At 40.2% G+C, this 19908-nt stretch overlaps 2 protein-coding genes and 1 non-coding gene across 5 annotated transcripts; 2 read left to right on the top strand and 1 right to left on the bottom strand.

Annotated features, from left to right (window-relative positions):
* Positions 1 to 510: 510 nt before the first annotated feature.
* Positions 511 to 582, bottom strand: trnae-uuc (transfer RNA glutamic acid (anticodon UUC)). Its single transcript has one exon. It is a non-coding gene; the product is annotated as a tRNA-Glu (tRNA).
* A 333-nt stretch (positions 583 to 915) lies between these two features.
* Positions 916 to 4286, top strand: psma5 (proteasome 20S subunit alpha 5). 2 transcript variants are annotated; one of them, XM_029502218.1, is made up of 10 exons: positions 916 to 999; positions 1308 to 1358; positions 1851 to 1917; positions 2052 to 2178; positions 2757 to 2824; positions 2911 to 3018; positions 3162 to 3220; positions 3325 to 3427; positions 3634 to 3720; positions 3932 to 4286. In XM_029502218.1, the coding sequence occupies exons 2-10, from the start codon at positions 1330 to 1332 to the stop codon at positions 4007 to 4009; spliced, it is 726 nt and encodes a 241-aa protein (XP_029358078.1). In that variant the 5' UTR covers positions 916 to 999; positions 1308 to 1329; the 3' UTR covers positions 4010 to 4286. The 2 variants fall into 2 exon arrangements, with proteins under 2 accessions (XP_029358078.1, XP_029358079.1); XM_029502219.1 differs by having other exon boundaries at positions 949 to 985.
* A 788-nt stretch (positions 4287 to 5074) lies between these two features.
* Positions 5075 to 19393, top strand: LOC115043420 (sortilin-like). 2 transcript variants are annotated; one of them, XM_029501861.1, is made up of 20 exons: positions 5075 to 5338; positions 10467 to 10529; positions 10620 to 10693; positions 10777 to 10879; positions 11005 to 11166; positions 11387 to 11460; positions 12943 to 12992; positions 13073 to 13200; positions 13561 to 13705; positions 13838 to 13993; positions 14316 to 14428; positions 14741 to 14843; positions 14944 to 15112; positions 15338 to 15522; positions 15604 to 15793; positions 15993 to 16109; positions 16345 to 16453; positions 16761 to 16873; positions 16974 to 17100; positions 17192 to 19393. In XM_029501861.1, exons 1-20 carry the CDS (start codon positions 5120 to 5122, stop codon positions 17204 to 17206), a joined length of 2415 nt encoding a protein of 804 aa, XP_029357721.1. In that variant the 5' UTR covers positions 5075 to 5119; the 3' UTR covers positions 17207 to 19393. The 2 variants fall into 2 exon arrangements, with proteins under 2 accessions (XP_029357721.1, XP_029357722.1); XM_029501862.1 differs by lacking the exon at positions 5075 to 5338 and adding an exon at positions 10009 to 10113.
* Positions 19394 to 19908: the final 515 nt, after the last annotated feature.

Raw genomic sequence — 19908 nt, 5'->3', positions numbered from 1 at the left:
CCGGGAAATGAAACCGGACACCACCGGACCTTCACCTCCCATCACCCGGCTCCGCTTCACCGCTCAGGACAGATTTGTTACTCTACTCCTTTATTTTGTGTTGTTGTGCCGTATTGCATGATATAATACTTAACTTTTGTTTAATGTCAAAAGGCAGCTGGTGCACTTGAAGCATAGGTGATAAAAATATAAATAAACAACAATAATAAGGATTATAAACATTAGCTTTCCAAGGCAACAAAAACTTTCATTTTGCACGAATCATACATTTAACTTCAAACACAGAAATACATATACATGTATATTTTCTTAAATTCTAAAACCAGAGGTCGTGTCTCTGTGGCCACCTGGGTGATGAGTTTTGTTAAAGGGATCTTATTTTGGTATTTTGGACTTTCTACCCAGCAGACTCCTGTGTTTCTCACTGATGACCCTCAGCGGCTGTTTCACGGTCATTACAGGCGGACTCTCCATCCTCAGAGTTCCGCTCCTGGATGGCACAAAACGTAGTTCCCATACCGGGAGTCGAACCCGGGCCGCCTGGGTGAAAACCAGGAATCCTAACCGCTAGACCATATGGGACTGACGGGGGGAATTGACCTTCATTAAAAATGGCTGAATTAATTGCAGCTATGCTGTTATGATAGTAATAATTGGTCACAAAGTAATCAGTATGTGTACTGTATTGATATGTGATCATTTATCTGCCTCTGAATATGGGCAGCTTGGTTTGGTTTGAAACTCACTCCTCAGTATTGTAGCCTACATTATGCATTTCCTATATTCAAAGCGTTAAAGAAAGACTTTTCATTAATTCTATTAATATAATATTATGTTAAATCTGTGTTCGCATATTGATGAACGCTCATACTCAAGAAAAGCGCTGCACGGGGTAACGGAACTTTTCTTTCCGTTTGTTTACAGCCGACTCGATTGGATGCTACACCGCTGACGCTTCCCCTGAAACGAGCGAACTCATTCAAGGGTTAGTGGTTCGAGGTAAATCAGTGTAACAAGTACATTTGTTGTGAGGAATGTTGCTTCAATTCCAATTTAAAATATCTTTAAAGTAGTTATATTGTCGGAATATTGATGTTAGACAAACAACAGTCTTTTCTGTCAGTTTATATTAGCTTAGCATCAGTTAGCCCGCACGCTCCCTCGTACCGCAGCTAGCCCTAGCTAGCTAATCACCCGGTGTCGGCGAGCTTGTATTCAGACTGTTGTGCTTTTTGTAGTTGCCTTATTCATTTCATCATGTCACAATAATTCAGGAGTGTTATGTACTTTGTTTTCTGTGCTTGCAGGCCTCGTGTTAAACGTTAAAAGATGTTTTTAACCAGATCGGAATATGACAGGTAAGTGCAACTCAAAGTGCTTTGTCATTTGTTGATTTGCACTTCTCGGTGGTCAGTCTCAGGAAAAACACTTTGATGTTAACAAGTCTTCTGTGTGGTTGCGGTCGATTTTGACCGATCAGGAATTTTGAGCATCCTTAGTTTGCAACCCTGGTTGTAATTCGGTGTCTGTTTGTGGCAGACAGCTCGCACCAATCGCTTTCCAACAAGTTAGTTTGCTTTCACTTTCGATATTTGTTTTCGCCATAATATATCTAGAAAGCCAAACAGAGATTATAAAATGCTTGTTCAGTAGTGCTCATTTCAAGCCACTACACTCTTTTCAGGTGTGTTTTCTTTTCTTTTGTTGAAGCTTTTAGTGTTGTTAATCAAGACCTGCAAATATACACTAAAACTGTGCCACCAACATTTAATGGGATATTGTTGTCCAGAGTTGAACTGCTCAGTGTTTTTGATAACGCTAATTATTATAATTTACGTTTGTTTTTGCAGAGGTGTGAACACATTCTCTCCTGAAGGAAGGTTGTTCCAGGTTGAATATGCCATTGAGGCAATCAAAGTAAGTGTTCCATGTCAACTTGATGTTCCACCTCTAGGATATTGTATAAAAAAAAAAAACAATACTACAAACTTAAAAACAAGTGTCCCATCTGAAGCTCAAACATTTTCTTTGGTCTGGCTTTACCCCTCCAGTTGGGCTCCACAGCCATTGGTATCCAGACATCAGAGGGCGTATGTCTGGCTGTGGAGAAGAGAATCACCTCTCCCCTGATGGAGCCCAACAGCATTGAAAAGATTGTGGAGATTGACAGCCACATTGGTGAGTGGAAAACAAACAAATGTATCTTGAGAATATGGGATTATACATGTTGTATGCAAAATGGGGAAAACTGGTTATAGATCAGTAGTCAGTTAACAAATTTGGCATGTAAACCACTCATTCATCAACATTCAAAATCCAAAGAAAGCGAGAACAAGCCCTGGATTCTTAGCCGTGTGTGCATGTGCATATTTCAGTCCTTGATATGGACACTAATAGAGCAGGTGAGAACTGGATAAAACTCCTATTTTATAGTGTTGAGTTTGTTTGCATGATACAAATTGACCTGTGGCCCTTTTACAGTTGCCAGTGACTGTTGAGCAATATTATCAAAGAGCACTGACTTTTGTGGTGTGTTGTAAAGTGGAAGATAGAGTAACAGTCTAATCACTTATACTATGTAAGGATCTAAAGTTTGACCAGTAGCTTTGATTTAAACCCACATTTATATTAATGTTGCCCTGTTTGATGTAGTCTGACATTACATCCATCTCAGTTTGACATACATGGTGGCTGCTTTGTACTCGAATGTCTGAAAGTCATCTGATTGCTTCATTTTCTATCTTTCCACCTTGAAGGTTGTGCCATGAGTGGCTTGATAGCTGATGCCAAGACTCTTATTGACAAAGCAAGGGTGGAAACACAGGTATGAATCTTCATCACACTGTGGTTTAAGCAGTTCAGTTATCTTGTTTCTCACCTGAAATTAACATGGATGTTTTCATTCCTCAGAACCACTGGTTCACTTACAATGAGACAATGACAGTGGAGAGTGTGACTCAGGCTGTGTCCAACCTGGCACTGCAGTTTGGTGAGGAGGATGCAGATCCTGGTGCTATGGTCAGTCATTCTGAAATGTTCACGCATTCAACATCAAATCAACAGGGTTAATTCCCTAACATCTTACTGCTTGATGGTGTTGGGAATGTAACTAAACCCATATTTTCTCTCTGCTCTGTTCTTCTGTCCTGGCACTTGTATAGAGTCGACCATTTGGTGTAGCACTGCTGTTTGGAGGAGTCGATGAAAAAGGCCCCCAGCTGTATGTAGACATTTTGTGCACTTTCAATACTAAATACTGTGAGTTGTAGAACATTTACCTTTTAAGTCAAACCAAAAACTTAAATCTTATGTTTGTAAATGCAGGTACCACATGGACCCATCAGGAACTTTTGTGCAGTGTGATGCTCGGGCCATCGGCTCAGCATCTGAGGGGGCACAGAGTTCTCTGCAAGAAGTCTACCACAAGGTATTCTCTTGCACATTTATATCCAGCAGGAAAGTTAGCTATACAAATTGCTGTATTGTTGGTAACTTGCTTTTAAAATATGATCTAAAATGCAAAATCATATAATTTTCTCAGATCATGAGACGCCTGAGAAAAAGACAACCAAATTACCAGCATTGAAAAGTTTTGTCTTTTGGTTTTGTCCCCCTCTCCCTTTTCCCTGGCAGTCAATGACGTTAAAAGATGCCATCAAGTCATCCCTGACCATCCTGAAGCAGGTGATGGAGGAGAAGCTCAACGCAACCAATATTGAGGTTTGTTCTTTAATTGTTGCCCCAGTTTCTGAATACTTGTTCTGTTTCATTTTTCTATTACTGTCCAGCTCAAACCACACGAGCAAGATAAGTCTGACTTTGATTTGAGAAAACACTTAGCCACAGCATTTTTAGGTTTGTGTAGGACTGCCAGAATTTAAATCCTCTCTGCTGGTCTGATGGAGGTTTTCTTGATCTGTCTCTTCTGCAGCTGGCAACAGTCGAGCCTGGAAAGACCTTCCACATGTATTCCAAAGAGGAGTTGGAAGATGTAATCAAGGATATCTAGAGCAAAAAGACTTTACAGTCTTGGATTGAGTTCTGGAGAGCAGAGGACGTGGAACAACACCTCGGACAAATGTCACAATACAACCACAACTTTCCATCAGCACATTCTTCCCCTTGCTGCATTCAGAATTAGTTTTTGGATTGAATATAAGGGTTCTATTTGTAATGTGCTAATTTACTTCTCTCTCTCTCTCTCGCTCTTTCTCTCTCTCTGTCTGTACGGCCTTGTACAGAAGTCTGACCAGCGCTTACTTCTGAGTGGCACAAAAAGTGTAAGGGGTGGGAGGGTGGGGATTGGGCTATTTTTTTTGTTACAAATCAGTACTAAAATTAAACTGTGTTCAGGAAGTTATCCGAATCCCTGTGTGTTTTCTTTTGTATTTAAGAACTATCCCATTAATCAGGGTTAATCAATACAGTATAAGTGTGTTGGGCATCACAGTGGCAACATCAAATTACCAAATAATGGACATGATTCAAAAGCTTGCTGTGTAGGGACACCTATTAAGGCCTGTTGTTCAAAATTATGGATCCTGCAAGTGACCTAGTGAATTAGATGATGTATCATCCACATCACAAAAACACAGTGTTGAGTCTGAACTTGCACTTGCATTCTGCAAAGGAATAGAGGCTGCAGGGTGAACGCAGGATCACAGATGTAACACAATACATTATCTCCAATAAGACAAGTTTAAATTGACAGCAACTATATTTTAAACTAAATCATAAGACATCCTCATCAGCCCCACTAAAAACTTTAGAAATGTGTTTTCATCCAATATGTACTGCTCATAAACGAACAACAGTAATATGATCCTTATGACTCTGACGGATGAACATTAAAAAGTACATTTTGTCGTTATGAGGTCGGTGAAAGTCCTTTGGCGGTTTGTCCAGCAGGGGGCGGTTTGACATCAGAAAACTTTTGACATCTCCATTGAGGAAGAATTCCGTCGACCAATCAGATCGCGGGTTATTCTCGTCTGGACCAATCCGGTGCCGCGGTGGAGGGGGCAGTGATTTAAGATGCTTTGGGGATGAGGGGGCATGAGGAGCCAACTGTTGGGCCAGATTACTTCGGGGGAGTCTTCTGGGGAGTCTTCTGGGGAACATGTCGGCAGTGTTGGTCTGCATCCTGGCGCTCGGCCTGACGTCGCCCGCCGCGCCGGACGCCGGATCGCAGCGCGGAGAAGTGCTGTCAGGGCCGCTGCAGGGGGAGCCGCATACTTTACTGAGCTCCGACCTCTCGGAGCGCAGCGCAGGACTCAGTGGACAGACATGCACGGCTCTGCCTGCAGCGGAGTCCAGCCTGAGAAACAACACCCATCCTGTAAGTGTCCTCTAACCCGCAGAGACCCGATCAGGGTCCCTCTGAGCACACACTGCAGACCGCTTCTCTCTCTGCAGGGTTTTACTGACGACTGACGGGGATCCTGCAATGGAACCGCAGCTGCATTAGTTTGTCAGTCCGTCTGCCAATAATATGTAAAAGTTCAGGTTTAAGCAATAAACTGTCTTAGCTGGTTGGGAAAACCAGCACATTTGGATTTTGGGGAGAAAAAGGTGTCATTTTAAGCTCTATGCTCTTTTTCTAAACGTTTATGGAATAAATGATACATTAGTGAAACTAGTACTCTGCAAAGTACCTCAGATGTGAAAAGCAATAGGTAGTTTCTTCCTAAAAAAACAAAAACCAAAGCCCCAGACTCCATAGACCCCCGTACAGTTTCCCAGCAGTGACGTTATTAAATAACTGAGGACAATTCGCTGCAATAAGAGACTTTAAGGCTGTAACTAATAAATGATTCTCCAATAATGTCAATTACCATCAAGTGTTCTTAACAGGTTAAAACACAGTCTAACATTTGCTTTATTTACAAGGTCTCACTTTGCTTGTTTTGTCTCTAAAATCTGAACTTGTTAGTTTTTAACCTCATATATGCCAAAAAAGCTACAAATGCTTACAGGCCAGAAGCTGAAACCAGAGAATATTTGTTTTTGATTTTTCTTAAAAAGCCACTGAAGTGATTAGAGTGGTTCATTTATTTCCTGTCAAATTAATTTACTGCCCAAATAGTTCCCTTAATGATTCAGTTCTTCTTTTAAGCATTTTTTTATTAGATTTGTAAGAGTTGAGTTATCAGCCAAGCTCATATCCTTTCGGCCTCACGTCATCGACCTCACAACATCGAGTTGTGTCTTGTCATATTCTGTCTCTTTTCTTTCAACTTTCAACTTGTAATAGATTGAAATATTGACAATATTTTAGGAGTGATTGCACATCCAAAACAGGCCAGACAGCATTTGGTGCAACCTCCTCTCCTGTCCTTTGTCACTTTGGGTCTTTTATCTAACAACACCTCAACAGTCAACAATCTGTTGTCCTTGTGCCAAACATGTTCTTAAAGGAAGCACAACCATAACAACTTGTTCCAAAGCTACAGAAGTCTGCAGGATAGTCTCCCTGTTCATGTTCATGTTCATGTGTGTGTGTGTGTGTGTGTGTGTGTGTGGATATCACATCATTTCTGTGGCTCAGACACCTGGACCAGCTTCTGAGCATGAAAGCGATTCGGCGTGCTCACAGATAGCAGACTCCACCCGGCCCGCCTTATGGCCTTTCTACCTCACAAACATTCTCCGCTCTCCTTGTGTTTCTTTCTTTTTTGGGTCTGCTGGACTTGGCCTGAGCTACCGTGTTAACCTTAAGTCTGACTTTTCCCCTTATTAATCAGACAAGATGGTGTGATAAGAAGTAGATCAGTAGCAGACATTTGCCGTGTAAATGAACAAATGCAGCAAGTCTAACGTTTTTCCATGCCTCTTGGCCTTACACTATTTGTACACTAGCTGTCATAGACAACACAGAAAGCTTTTTGTCAAATATAACCTTACTTCCCTTTTTTGTTTGTCTGTGTGAGGTTAGTTTAGCTGACTCTCTCTGGTGGACAAACTTGCCTGCTGTTTCTTTTTTCCTTTTTTTTTTCTCCATCCGCGTCCTCTATCCCCTCTGGCCAAAAACACATAGAGAAAAAAAACGTGGTCTTTTTTAGGGGAAGTGTAGCTGGGTCACAGCGAGCTTTTGGAGAACCAAGAAAAACAGCACTTGAAGTTTCACATGGTGAGAGAGAGTTATGGGTTTGTTGATATTCATGGGAAAACATCCAATGAGATGAACAAACTATAAAAAAGAGAAACACTAGAACTTGTCTCAAGTGCTTTATTGAGCAATCAATCCAGCCATTTGCTGCTTTTCTCTCCATCAGTGTCGACTGATTTAGGACTGAAACTAATTAGCGGCCTGAGCCATCAGTTTTGGATTTCCTATGGTCCAACACTAGGTGTTGAGTGAAGATTTCAACTGTAGTAAAAACCGAAACTGTTGAGAGCAAATTTTTTTGTTGTTCTCTAGTTGTGATGTATAATTTCAGCTCTATTTAATGTTGGGATCGCCATATCATAATGTATGAAAGTTAATTAAAAATGAATCTTCGTGGTTAGCTGTGATCCTGCGCATCTTTTCTGCTCTGGTGTCAAAGAGCAATAAAACGGACATCATCGAATGAGACTATGTCCTTGCCTGTAAAACCCAGCCCAGCATCAGAGGATCAGTGTGCACAGGTCTGTGTGTTAGATCAGAGTCCGAGTGTTTGACCGCCCTTTTTGAACTTTTGTGTGTGTAAACATGGCTGAGGCAGAAAGGTGAAAGACGCAGAGTGGAGGGAATAAGGAGCTCATTGTCTCGGCGTCTGACCTTTTGGAGAGGACTTCACTCACTGTGTGGATTACTGAGTCTGCATATGTCTGTATCTGTTCATGTATAGCTGAACGAGTGACACTCAGTGGTGCAGCTTTGTTGAGTGCCGAATGCGCTGACACCCCATGAATGCCACAGTGTCACAAGTTGAGGTGTAAAAGAGATTGATACAGCATGAGGTCATGTCTGGTTTATGAGGCCATGACCCACTTGGGTCGGACTTTTACCTCTTGTTTCTTTACTTTCTCCATCCAGCCCCCTGTTACTCCCATCCCAGAACAGATTGGGTTCATTATAAACTTCCATAAGCTTCGTTTTTCAAACACTAATCCATATGATCTTGAGCTTTGTGTCTCCATTTAAACAGGAGATTTTACTCAGACACAGCCAACTCAGCGTTCATGTCCATAAGGTCAAGTACTTTTATAATGTAGTTTTTGATTGTTTTGGGTTAGAGTCCCACTGAAAAGTGGCAGGTCAAGTCAACAGGACTTGACCAGGGTGCTTGTCACCAGTCCAGTGGCAAATGCCCCGCTGGTTAAAATTTAACACAGGTGTACAAGCAACTGGAAGATAGATTTGCAAAGCCTGATCTGTGACAAGACACAGCATGAAAACCGTTGACCTGAAGTGACCCCTGTCGCAATTTTCAAAGTCAGTTTTTCAAATTGGATTTCAGGTATCATGTTTCTGTCGGGTCCTGCACACCCTCAGAGTGGCTGGTATAGATCTTATGTGGTTATATTTTACCCTGCTTGCATTGTTATTGCGCTAATTGCATCCAGATCGCGTGGGCTTTCTGCGATGTCGAGAAGGGGACATACGGTATGTTAGAACCAGATAATGTAATGGCAGGTTTTTATTTGTTCATGTAAATACATCACATGAAATTTTCTTTTCATTGCCATGATTTCAGTTTATAATCACAATGTCATGAATACACGAAACCTAGAAAATAAGTCAAGATTTTAAGTTAATTCCTCTTGGAATATGTATTTAATATCTAAATGTCTCACGTTCTCCTCTGGGACACATTTTAATGAAAGTTGGTATCATCATTTAACAATATTATCAGTAGGAAACAGAGCGATTCAGTAAGCCCTCAGTACTTTCTCATCCTTTGTCGCTCAAGGTATTAATTCCTTACCTTTAACCATTCATGTTATTAGACATGTCTTCTTAAAAGGAGTCGGCTTATTGAACCTTATCTGTCTACTGGAATAAGAACTGAGGATGGTTTTTATCTTATTCTTCGGTGTTAACACATTTTTAAATTAGTGTTTTGTCAAATTCTAGTTCAGTTTCCTCTTCTTTGTCTTGGTCTTTCTCTTTGTCTTTGTCGTCTTCTTCTTTTATTATTATTATTATTATTATTATTATTATTATTATTATTATTATTATTATTATTATTATTATTATTATTATTATTATTATTATTGTTGTTATTATTGGTAATAATAATACTAACAATCTTGGATTTTGGAGAGTTCTAATTGCTGTAATACTGAAAAAAATCATTACCACTGTACATTATGATCTAATTTAAAGTAGTTTTGGAGTCAGTGCACATTTTGGCTAGAAAGTAGGTGAATATGTGCAGTTTACCTTCTTGGTGTCACTTCTAGTTACAAGTACATCAAAACGATTTGCCTGTTCTTTTTCATACATCAATGAGCAATCTAAGTAAAAAGATTTACAGGTCTTAGTGTCTTAGTGACAGGTCTACATTCAGACCTGTCACTAAGACACTCTGTCAGTGATGTTGAAGTTTAGGTTTGATCAAAAAAATGGAGAGGTACTGTATTGGTTATATTGTGCCAAGGACATTATATGTTTGAAGGTAAGACACTACCCAACTAATGTAAAATAAAAAATAGAAGTTGTCAAACATTGTCAAGTGATGAAGGTTGAGCAGATTGATGTAGCAAGGATGGAAAGTTGTGTTCATACACTTGGACAAGCTGGGCAAGGCAGTTTCCACTGGACATATTTACAAGGAGTTTTCCAGCAGGCAGACCCAGCCCTCTCTTGAGGCTTTATAGAGCGGTACACAGACTCTCCAGACTCACCTTGTAAACACCTCTGCCCCGCCTGCTAAAGAGAGGACGGGAGAGAAACCTTCCACAGAGTCCAAACAATGTGGGCTGTGGCCAAATACGTTGCTCCAATTACGACACACTTGAGTGTCATTCTGCATGAATAGACTGGAATGTTGTTTGCAGACAGGGGAATAGTTATGAAGAAAATGTTTTGCCCTAAACTCTGTTTATTCTCAGGACAGAATACCTTCGATCCATATTTCCTGCATGTGTGTGTCTTCGTGTGTTCTGGCTGAGCTGAGGACATTGGTAATTGTCTCATTATTTGGCTTCAGCTTTGTCATTTAAGTGGGAATGTAGGTCACAAACGCGGAGTGTATTCAAACGGCAGAGTTACTTTGAACAGTAAGAACAATTCATTCTGTCCTCTCGGCCACTGTGCCTGCTGTGTAGGGAAGGACAAAGACACACACATACTCTTGTGCTTGGTGTTTTTCAGATTTTTTTTTAGACGGTCTGCACTCTTAAAAATGTGTTTTAGGTAATTCTTTTGCAGCATTCCAACAAGTTTTACTGCACAAATTCTCAATATTTGAAATATTCCTCTGTCAGCCTACATGAAAACACTGAAAACCTCATTTGCATTTTTTCTCTAATTTCAGTTCACCTTCAAAGTCCAAACCCTGGGTTCCCTGTCGCTGGCCTGGGTGGGAGATGGATCAGGGGTGAGCTGGTTAGGTCCAACAGTATATGATTGTGAATTTAAAAAAAAAAAATAAAAATATATATATATATATTATTGTCTTTTCTCCCAGGTACTGCTGGTTCTAACAACGTTTCAGGTGCCACTGCTCATGATGCGCTTCGGTCAATCTAGCCTCTACAGGAGGTGAGAGGCACTAAACGGAAATTGAACAGTATATGCCACAACTGTGTTTTGGGTATCTAACTGTAACTTTGTCTCTGTGTCAGTGAAGACTACGGGAAGACCTTTAAAGATGTGACTTCCCTCATCAACCACACCTTCATTCAGACTGAGTTTGGTATCGCCGTTAGTCCTGACCACTCTGGGAAGGTGAGCCATTTGGGGAAGAACTATTGTGCTTTTCTTCTTTTCTATCTGAACACACTAAACCTTGAAACTCCTCTCTGGTGTTCCCCCAAAGCTCCTCCATTGTTTACTGTCTGTGATGCTTCCAGGTGATTCTGACTGGTGATGTGTCAGAGATCGGGGGGTTTCGACTCTTTCGCTCTCAGGACTTCGGCCTCACCTTTGTTTCAACAGATCTGCCGTTTGAGCCCCTTATTCAGATGCTGTACAACCCTGGAGACTGCAACACACTCCTGACACTCAGTGTCATGGTACCATCATTAAGCTCTGCAGATCAAACCTACACTCCTGCACTTTTGTCAGCAGATGAGACTTGAAGTGCAGAAACATAAACTAAATCTACCTGCCTCTCCAAATTGCGTGCTGGACTTTGCACTATTTTCGACAGCTAAATTCTCAATTTAATGTACATGAAGACTCTAAAGTCAAAAGATGTTTCGCTTTTTAACTGACTCTGCTTTTCCTTTCCAGTTGGAACTGTGGCTGTCTGAGGACTTTGGTGCCACCTGGAGGAATATCCATGACAGTGTGTGTTTGGTCCGATGGTGAGAATGGACGGTTTTGTATTAAAGGACAGTATATAGGAATAAGTAGTTTTGAACTGTGACGTTGCTGTTTGCAGTAATTTGTAAACTTATCCCCTCACCCTTCCTTGTACAAGTGTGCAAGGTGCTTTTGTTTATCCGTTTTGTGCTACTGTAGAAACATGGCAGGGCATCATAGCTCTGTGTAGAAGATTCACTCAGTTTAGGCCCATTCTCAGCCAATGAAAACACAACAATTCCTAAATTCAGGTGATAATACACAACCAACATCATAATCACCAATATGATATATAACCTCTTCCATACTCACTTGTGTTATAAATTAAAATTGTGCAAGATGCAGGGTAATGTAAACGAACATGGGTGCATGTGACAGCTCTGTGGCCACCGAGGGGCCTTATTGTGAAAACAGGATGGGTTGTGTTGGACACGTATTTTAGTATCGATTAACTCTTTGTAATGAATTAGCATTACCAAGGTTCAGTAAGAAGTAGATAGTGTCAAAATGGAACACTCTTTCGTCAGATATTTTACATTGTTGATAGTCAATCAACAACATCTTGTGTTTCTCTAAACCACACTTTTGTTGTACTAGCTAGTAGAGAAGTCATTACTGTTGTTCTTTGGGTGTGGAAAAACACATTTTATGATCTATTCACCAAACCAAAAGAATTAATTAAATATATGTCTGGGTAATGGAAATTTTGAAGACCCTCTCCTCCTCCTTCCAAGAGTGTCCCTTTAGCTAAAGGAGAAAAATGTTTCCCTTGCAGACCCCACCCTCTTCTTATAATTTTATTACAGTTCTTTTAAATTTTTGCTCAACTTCTTGCTACATTTTCTTTGAAATCAGTCATCTATGTAAGACTGGTTTATAGTGGGGAAAAAAACAGATGAAAGGGGGGCACAACCTGTCCTCACTGGCTACATGTGCATTTTTGTTCTTATTGTTTGTCCATTGGTATTATTCCAGCTGTCTTTCTCGCCGCAGTTTAGATCACTCTCCTGACTCTGGTTTCATTTGAGCACCAGAGTTCAGGCGAGGTTGTGGTGTCAGCCTGTGGTTGTTAGCACTGCATTGTGGGAACATTGTTATAGGCCTTCATGGCCACAGCTGTCATTTAGGCCTGAGCTGAAATTGACTGTAGCTGTAGAAGCTGAAGCTGCTGTCAGAGTGAATCATGAGTCAGCAACAGCATTCTTATTCAGCCCACAGTCCTTGAGCCAGCAGAATCTTTGCAGTGTGAAAACCTCCATCCCCTTTGGCAGCAAACAAAGCCATAGAGAGTGCTTGGAGTGCAGCCCAGGGGTCGATGTGAGCTGCACTTCAACAGCACTTAAAAGAAACCGCAATCCTAATCTGTGATCTCTACAAATTCCAAAAGGGGATTTTCATTTGAACTCAGGCAACTTTCTAATGTTAAAAGTGTGAGTGCAATTAGTTAATTCATTCTTCTTCATGTTTCTTTTTCTCACATACAGGGGTCCAAAGAACAACATCTATTTTACAACAAACTACAATGGATCATGCAGTAAGTGAATCCAGTATAGGACATATGCATATGTAAAATGGAGTTAAACACATCCAGTAATACCACTTTCTCTCTGTCAGAGGATAAAGGAATGTTAGAGTTATGGAAAACTGCAGACTACGGTCGAAGTTTCCAGACCATTGCAACGAGAGTTTACTCCTTTGTATTGGGAGGAAGATTTGTTTTTGCTTCCATCATGACTGGCACGGTATGTGGATCTGAATGCCTTCTTCTTCAGCTTTGGTATTTAAAGGAGAAACACGTTCATGCCAGGTGTTATGCATTGCTTTCAGTTCAGCTAGATGAGCTGGAGATAACATAACATATATGTCATATAGTCCACGTTGTTAGTGATTTTTTTTATTTTTATTTTTTTACTTGAACTTAAAATATGCTATCAATAATTAATAAATTAATGGTTATTATATAGTTGATTCTGTGTTGTTAAATATAATAAACAAATAGAAGACTATTCTTCCAAATGTTTATCAAAATGTTTAAGTTTTAAGGGAGCAGATATTACAACATTGTATACTAAACTTTGTGTATGTGTGTGTGTGTATCCAAGGGAACAGAGCGTATGATCCACGTGTCAGTGGATGGAGGTGAGGTCTGGAACATGGCTCAGCTTCCTACAGTCAACCATGAGCAGTTCTACTCCATCCTATCAGCCAATCAGGACATGATCTTCATGCATGTGGACGACCCTGGAGGTGAGAAAAAGTAGTCCTGCTGATGTGGATAACACTGATGGTGACAGTGTTGGTTTCTCTATGGGGATCAGTAAATGTGTAACAAAGCTAAATCCAAACCTGCGCATGCGTGTATGTGTTCATTTGGAGCAGACTCTGGTGTTGGAACCATATATGTGTCCGATGACAGAGGAACTGTGTTCTCCAAGTCTCTTGAGCGCCATCTCTACACAACCACAGGAAGTGAGACTGACTTCACTGCCATTACGTCACTCAGGGGTGTCTACATGACCAGTGCACTAGCAGAAGGTTTGTCATTATGTACTGAAGAGCAAGCATCTGGATATTTTTATAACCACTATTACCGCTACCGAAATTCAAATCTTAATCCTTTAATGGACCATTAAGAAGCATTAGAGCATTAAGCAGTAAATTGGTAAGATTAAGTCTACACCTGCATAGATTCCTTATCTTTAACAAAGCTCAAATTTATTTAGGACAAATTTATTATCATTGCAATTAAATGGTAAAAGGAAATTATGAAAGGTTTTGTAAAAAAGTTAAGGCAAGTTGTAATATATTGTTTCCAGTCTGTGATCTGATAGTGATAGTAAGCTGAGTTGATTTGCAGATGGTGCAGTGGAAACAGTAATCACCTTTGACCAGGGAGCAAGGTGGCAAACACTTCGCAGACCACAGAACAGCCACTGTGACACCAAGACCTCTACAAACAGGCCAAACAGAGTAAGAAAAAGATAAAGACATCTGAGACAATCGGAGATTAACTCCACTTGGATTTTTGGACTGATGAACTGATTTTGGTGTTAAAGTTCAAAGGTCAAGGTCACTATGACCCCATGTGACTCAAGAATCTATATGCTAATTAGGATAAAATATACTTTCAACCTTTTATTGAAATCCTTCCAAGTCCACTCCACAGAAAATGTGTCTGGGCAGACATGGAGGTAAAGTATAACTTCACTGTATTTTGTGTATGTCTCTGTCGTGACGATGTCACTTTGTACTAATAGTCCTCTTACTGCTGTCCCTTTACAGTGCAGACTCCACATCCATGCTTCCTACAGCACCACTATGAAGATGAACGTTCCCATGCTGCCTCTCTCACAGCCCAATGCGGTGGGCCTCATTCTGGCCCATGGTATAACTGACAAACACACAAACATGAATATCTCTTCAGAGATTTTCATTTTGCCTTACTGTAAAATATCTGGTAACACCATGCCCCTCCCTTTTCCCAGGCAGTGTAGGAGATGCAGAGTCAGCTCTCTCCCCTGATGTGTATGTGTCTGATGATGGTGGCTACTCGTGGTTGTTGGCCCTCAGGGGCCCTCATCATTATGCTATCCTGGACTCTGGAGGCCTGCTTGTGGCTGTAGAGCACACGACCTTTCCTGTCAACCAAATCAAGTGAGGATAAAATATTATAGCCTATATAATCATATTAATGGATGGACAGGCCCCGCCCTCGCCCAGTGTGAGCTGGGATTGGCTCCAGCACCCCCGCATCCTTAAAACAGATAAGCGGTTGAAGATGAAGATGAATCATATTGAATGATTTCTTTAGAAAGTTCCTATTTCTTTTACTTTACTGACCCTCTCCACCATCCCATTTCTTCTGCCTGCATCCTTCAGGTTTTCAACAGACGAGGGCCAGTGCTGGCACACATATAACTTCACCAGTGACCCGCTTCACTTTAGTGGTATGGACAGTGAGCCCGGCTCTCGCTCCATGAACGTCAGCCTATGGGGCTATAGGAGCGACTTCAGTAAATGGGTAGTGATCACCATAGACTTTAGGAAGCTCCTAACCAGGGACTGTGAGTATGTGGGGGAACAGGACTATTGGTTGTGGCAAATGTTTAACCTCTAGACTTATCAGTGCATTTGTATGTACGCAGGCACCGAAGGGGACTATGTACACTGGCTGGCTCACTCTGCAGATCCCAGTGGATCCAATGACGGCTGTGTGCTGGGTTATAAGGAGACCTTCTTGCGCCTGAGGAAAGACTCAGTCTGCTGGAATGGGAGGGGCTATGGTGTCACTAAGAAGCTGTCCCCTTGTCTGTGTACACCGGATGATTATCACTGGTATGGCCTTGTGCTCCTTGAGATCAGTCTAAATTTAGGCAGACCAAAAGCTTTACTAAACCCTACACACAGATGTTAGCTATGTGAAAAACCAAACAGAACTACACAACAGCATTTTACTGATTTGGAGACACTGGTCATTTTTTTCTCTAATACCCTCAAGCGTTTCCATGTTCATACTGATCTCAATGCCTTTCAGTGACTTTGGATATTACCGACCAGAGAACAGCTCTGACTGTGTGGAGCAGGAGGAGCTGAAGGGCCGTCCTCTGGAGTTCTGTTTAAATGGAACCACCGAGCAGCTCCAGACCAGCGGGTGAGGATGTCTGTCTTCTGCGTTTTGTGTAGATATTACGAAAAGCAAAACATTTCAATCCAGCTGTGGTTACGAAGCCCAGAAGTTCACATCTTATGTACTGTATGTTCCCATCTCTCCTTCCATGTTTTCCTTTCATGGGTCCTTTTCATTAAAAGTTTGTCTTAACGTTCTCTTTCTTTCTCTCCCCCTCTGTCTCCCTCTCTCTCTCTCGCTCTCTTTTCATCCATCTAAGCTACCGCAAGATTCCAGGAGACCAATGTGAGGGGGGTTTCCAGCCAGACAGGAAGGAGACGGACCTGAGGAAAATGTGCACCAGCAACGCTCTTTATCCAAACTCTCTGGTCAGTTCTGCTTGGGCTGAGAAAGTTTGAGCCTAGATCTGATCAGCACATACGAAGGAAATGGGCAATCTAAAAGAGCATTGACATGAGTCATGTTTCTCACCTAATATACTGATGACAATGATACAGTGTTTCAGGGGTTTTGTCAGTGATACAGTATTTCTAAATGATGCCCAACCATCCCTAACCAACCAGCAGACTTACAGCTGGAAGAAATAAGCAATTAAAAAAACCCCTTGCCATATTAGTGATACTGCATTTCTGCTGCACATTTGTCACTCTCTCTGTTTCTGTGATTTATTATCAGACTGAGAACGGGTCACCAAACGCTGCTGTCATAGTGATGGTTGTCATTACGATTCTTTTGACAAGTGCTGTCGCAGGTGTTTGGCTGGTCAAGAAATATGTCTGTGGAGGACGGTCAGTGAATAGAGATATCTTCCTTCCATACAATTGCCAGTAATCACAGCATAATATTTCTTCTCTGTTGGTTTCTGAAATGCTGCTGTGGCCTCATCAGGTTCCTGGTGCACCGATACTCTGTAATGAGGGAGCATGTTGAGGCTAATAAGATCGAAGGAGTGGATGATGTTGACACTCACTACATGGAGACAGGAAAAGCACAGTACAATGAAGATTCAGATCAGGTATTTAAAGATATTGTCAAAATGATCAACTGTGACTATTAAGACTTTGTGATTAACTGTTAACTGAAGTGTACTGTTTGTCTCCTCATAGGATCTCTTAGAATAAGGCTCCTCGAGACTAAATTTAACACAGTCTTTCACGATGCCTGGGGACTCCTGTTGCTCCCACATGCTGATTAACATCTGCTTCTCACTTCTCGCTATCCCCTGGTGGCTGGAGGACTTAGCCACAGCAGGGCAACTTTTCAAGCTGTTTCCTCATACCAGTTGAGATTCTCACAAAAAGGCAAACCGGTGGTTTGGGGAGGGATAAACCGAGTGCAGGACAGATAAAAGCCTCCGGGTTCCCTGGAGAGCTTTTGTTGTTTCTGTCACAAAGAATTGTGTAAAGGCTGCTGAGTCTGAATATATGCTCTGTATGTCTCCTTTCATACTGACCTGAGAAGTGATGGCCTTTCACATTGTGATGCACTGCAGAAGCACAGTAGAACTTGGTTATTTTGCCTGGAAGTACAGGTGTACTGAAAAGTTTTATTAAGCGTTGGAGAACAGCCGAGCAACCGAAAATTATTGTCAGTATTTTAGCTCGGAGATGCTGTCTGCTGTCAGCTAAGATGCTTTTGTACTCAGCAAATTTTAATTTCAAAGATACAGAGCTGTTGCGAATGACAGGCAATTTTAACATTCGTTTTGTCAGTTTCACCAGTCGCCAAAATGAGGCCAAGGTAACTCGTTATTTACTTTCCACAAATCATTTTTTAGATATTAGCTGTAAAAACTTACCAATATTGATAGATACCTGTCTTTCATACACTGATGGCTTATTTTAAAAAATCAAATGGTGATGACAGCAATAACTGATTAATAAAGGTAAATTATTCTTATTACACATCCCTTGATTAACATTAGATAACATTTAATCATTACAAATATTGTAAGTCTAATATTATTATCATCTATATTACAATTTTAGCTTTCATTATTTTAATTTCTCTTAAATAACTTAAATTGTTAGAGAAGTCAGTATAAAATTCAATAGTAACCAAAGAATATAAAATGAATACAAGTACAAACTGACTAGAATTCCTTACTTCAGAACCCCCTGAAAATGTTTTGGCAACAAGAAAAATTATATAAACTAACAAGAAGAATAAAGAATGAGTCACTTGTTCCTAACCGATGGTAGGCTAGTTTTTAGTGCTAAGTGAAACTTTTGGAATAAATGTTAAGAGCTATTATTGTGAGGACATGAAATGTAAAGTGCAGCTTCATACAGTCAATATCTTCTATTCCCCTGTATGTGTAGTGAAATTGAGAGACTTGAATTATTGCCAAAGCACTTTTATTGTTTACTTGCCTAATTTTAAAGGTGAGGCTACAGAGGTGAAAATAAACTGTATCCCAGGATTACGTTACTAATGCAAGAAAACTTTTACTTCTTTACTTGAAATTTCTGATGTCTTTTCTCAGCTGGATGCAGAAACACATTGTTGTGTTATTTTTTGTTTTTATACCAATAGCAATAATTTGTTGAATGATCCAAGTTCAGGTACAGGTGTGGTTATCAAGTAGAGAGCATACTGTTGTTTGCCAGTTACCGATATAACAAATGCTAATCCATAACCAGCTAATTATTAAAAGTATAAACATTCCCAGGAATAATATACTCATAACTACCTTTAAATGTGACTATTAGCCTGCATTTATAGCATTTTGCTGTAGTGTTGCATCCAAAATAAATAATATCAAAGATATTACATAATTTTACACAATAACAGAACAAATGATCATTTTTAATGTATGTGGTTGCCACAAAGACGTTTGCTCATTCTTCAGTCATTATTTGCCTTTAGATGAGATATGGACTGGATACCATTTCTATTATCTGCAATATAAGAACTCCAACTTTTGACATGTGCCTCGCTCATGACCAATACATGTCCTTTCTAGCAAAGGCAATAATATCCCAGCGAATAAGCTATTGTAATAAGCTCGCCTAATGTAGAGGCATATTCTCAAGGAATGTCATGTGGAAAATTCATATGCTTGATGCTTCTTTATTTACACAACTGTCAGTAAGAACAAACCCAGCTGTTTCCTGGATTCAATGACTCATTTTTGCACTGTATCTTCAGATCTGTGAAAAAGTTGCTTTTTTTTTTTCCACCTTGTACATCAGATTTTTTGTAAAATACTAGGGCCATGAGTTATCAGCGTTCCATTTTCGTTCTCTTGACTGTTTGCTTGGACATCAGAGATAAATATCTCTGAATAAACTATTATGTAGCACAGATGGTTTATTACAGTGCATTTATTGACTGAATTAACACTATCTCATTTACAACACTTTGGGCTGTTTCGGTATTTTTAATGTATTTTAATTTTTTTCACAGCTGGAATGATACTAGAATCTGACGTTTTCCACTTGATCCAACTGGCTGATATAATGCCTGTTTGACCATGAAGTTACATGTGTAATCATAGTTGATTTACATAGCATATTATTTAATGAAAATGTAATAAATTTATTTATTTTTTTTAAATATAAATTAGCTAGGATTTTTTTTTTTAGCTGTAAAGGCAATATAGCCAAGGATAACCTCATTGGGGTCAAAGTAGCATTAATTGTGAATATCAGGCTTTTTAAATTCAAAGTGTGTTTTAGCTGTTCTTAGTCTTTTGAATGTTTGGGTTTTGTTGTACAGAGAGAAGTTTGTTGCTGGATTATTTTAAATTAATGTGCAAATAGTTTCTCTTTCTCCTGATCATGACCTGAAACCTTCACGGACACACACACAGGTGGAAAAT

The sequence above is a fragment of the Echeneis naucrates genome, chromosome 5 (genome assembly GCF_900963305.1).
Source record: "Echeneis naucrates chromosome 5, fEcheNa1.1, whole genome shotgun sequence".
Taxonomy (NCBI): Eukaryota; Metazoa; Chordata; class Actinopteri; order Carangiformes; family Echeneidae; genus Echeneis; species Echeneis naucrates.
This window is presented reverse-complemented; position numbering and strand designations above follow the sequence as displayed.

Bases quoted from the DNA above. Each gene is read 5' to 3' on its own strand.
- psma5 (XM_029502218.1), top strand. From the start codon at position 1,330: ATGTTTTTAACCAGATCGGAATATGACAG. The intron at 2,179-2,756 runs GTGAGTGGAAAA...TCCACCTTGAAG, and splicing joins GGAGATTGACAGCCACATTG to GTTGTGCCATGAGTGGCTTG. The intron at 2,825-2,910 runs GTATGAATCTTC...TTCATTCCTCAG, and splicing joins AAGCAAGGGTGGAAACACAG to AACCACTGGTTCACTTACAA.
- LOC115043420 (XM_029501861.1), top strand. From the start codon at position 5,120: ATGTCGGCAGTGTTGGTCTGCATCCTGGCGCTCGGCCTGACGTCGCCC. The intron at 13,706-13,837 runs GTGAGAAAAAGT...CATTTGGAGCAG, and splicing joins GCATGTGGACGACCCTGGAG to ACTCTGGTGTTGGAACCATA. The intron at 14,844-14,943 runs GTATAACTGACA...CCCTTTTCCCAG, and splicing joins GGGCCTCATTCTGGCCCATG to GCAGTGTAGGAGATGCAGAG.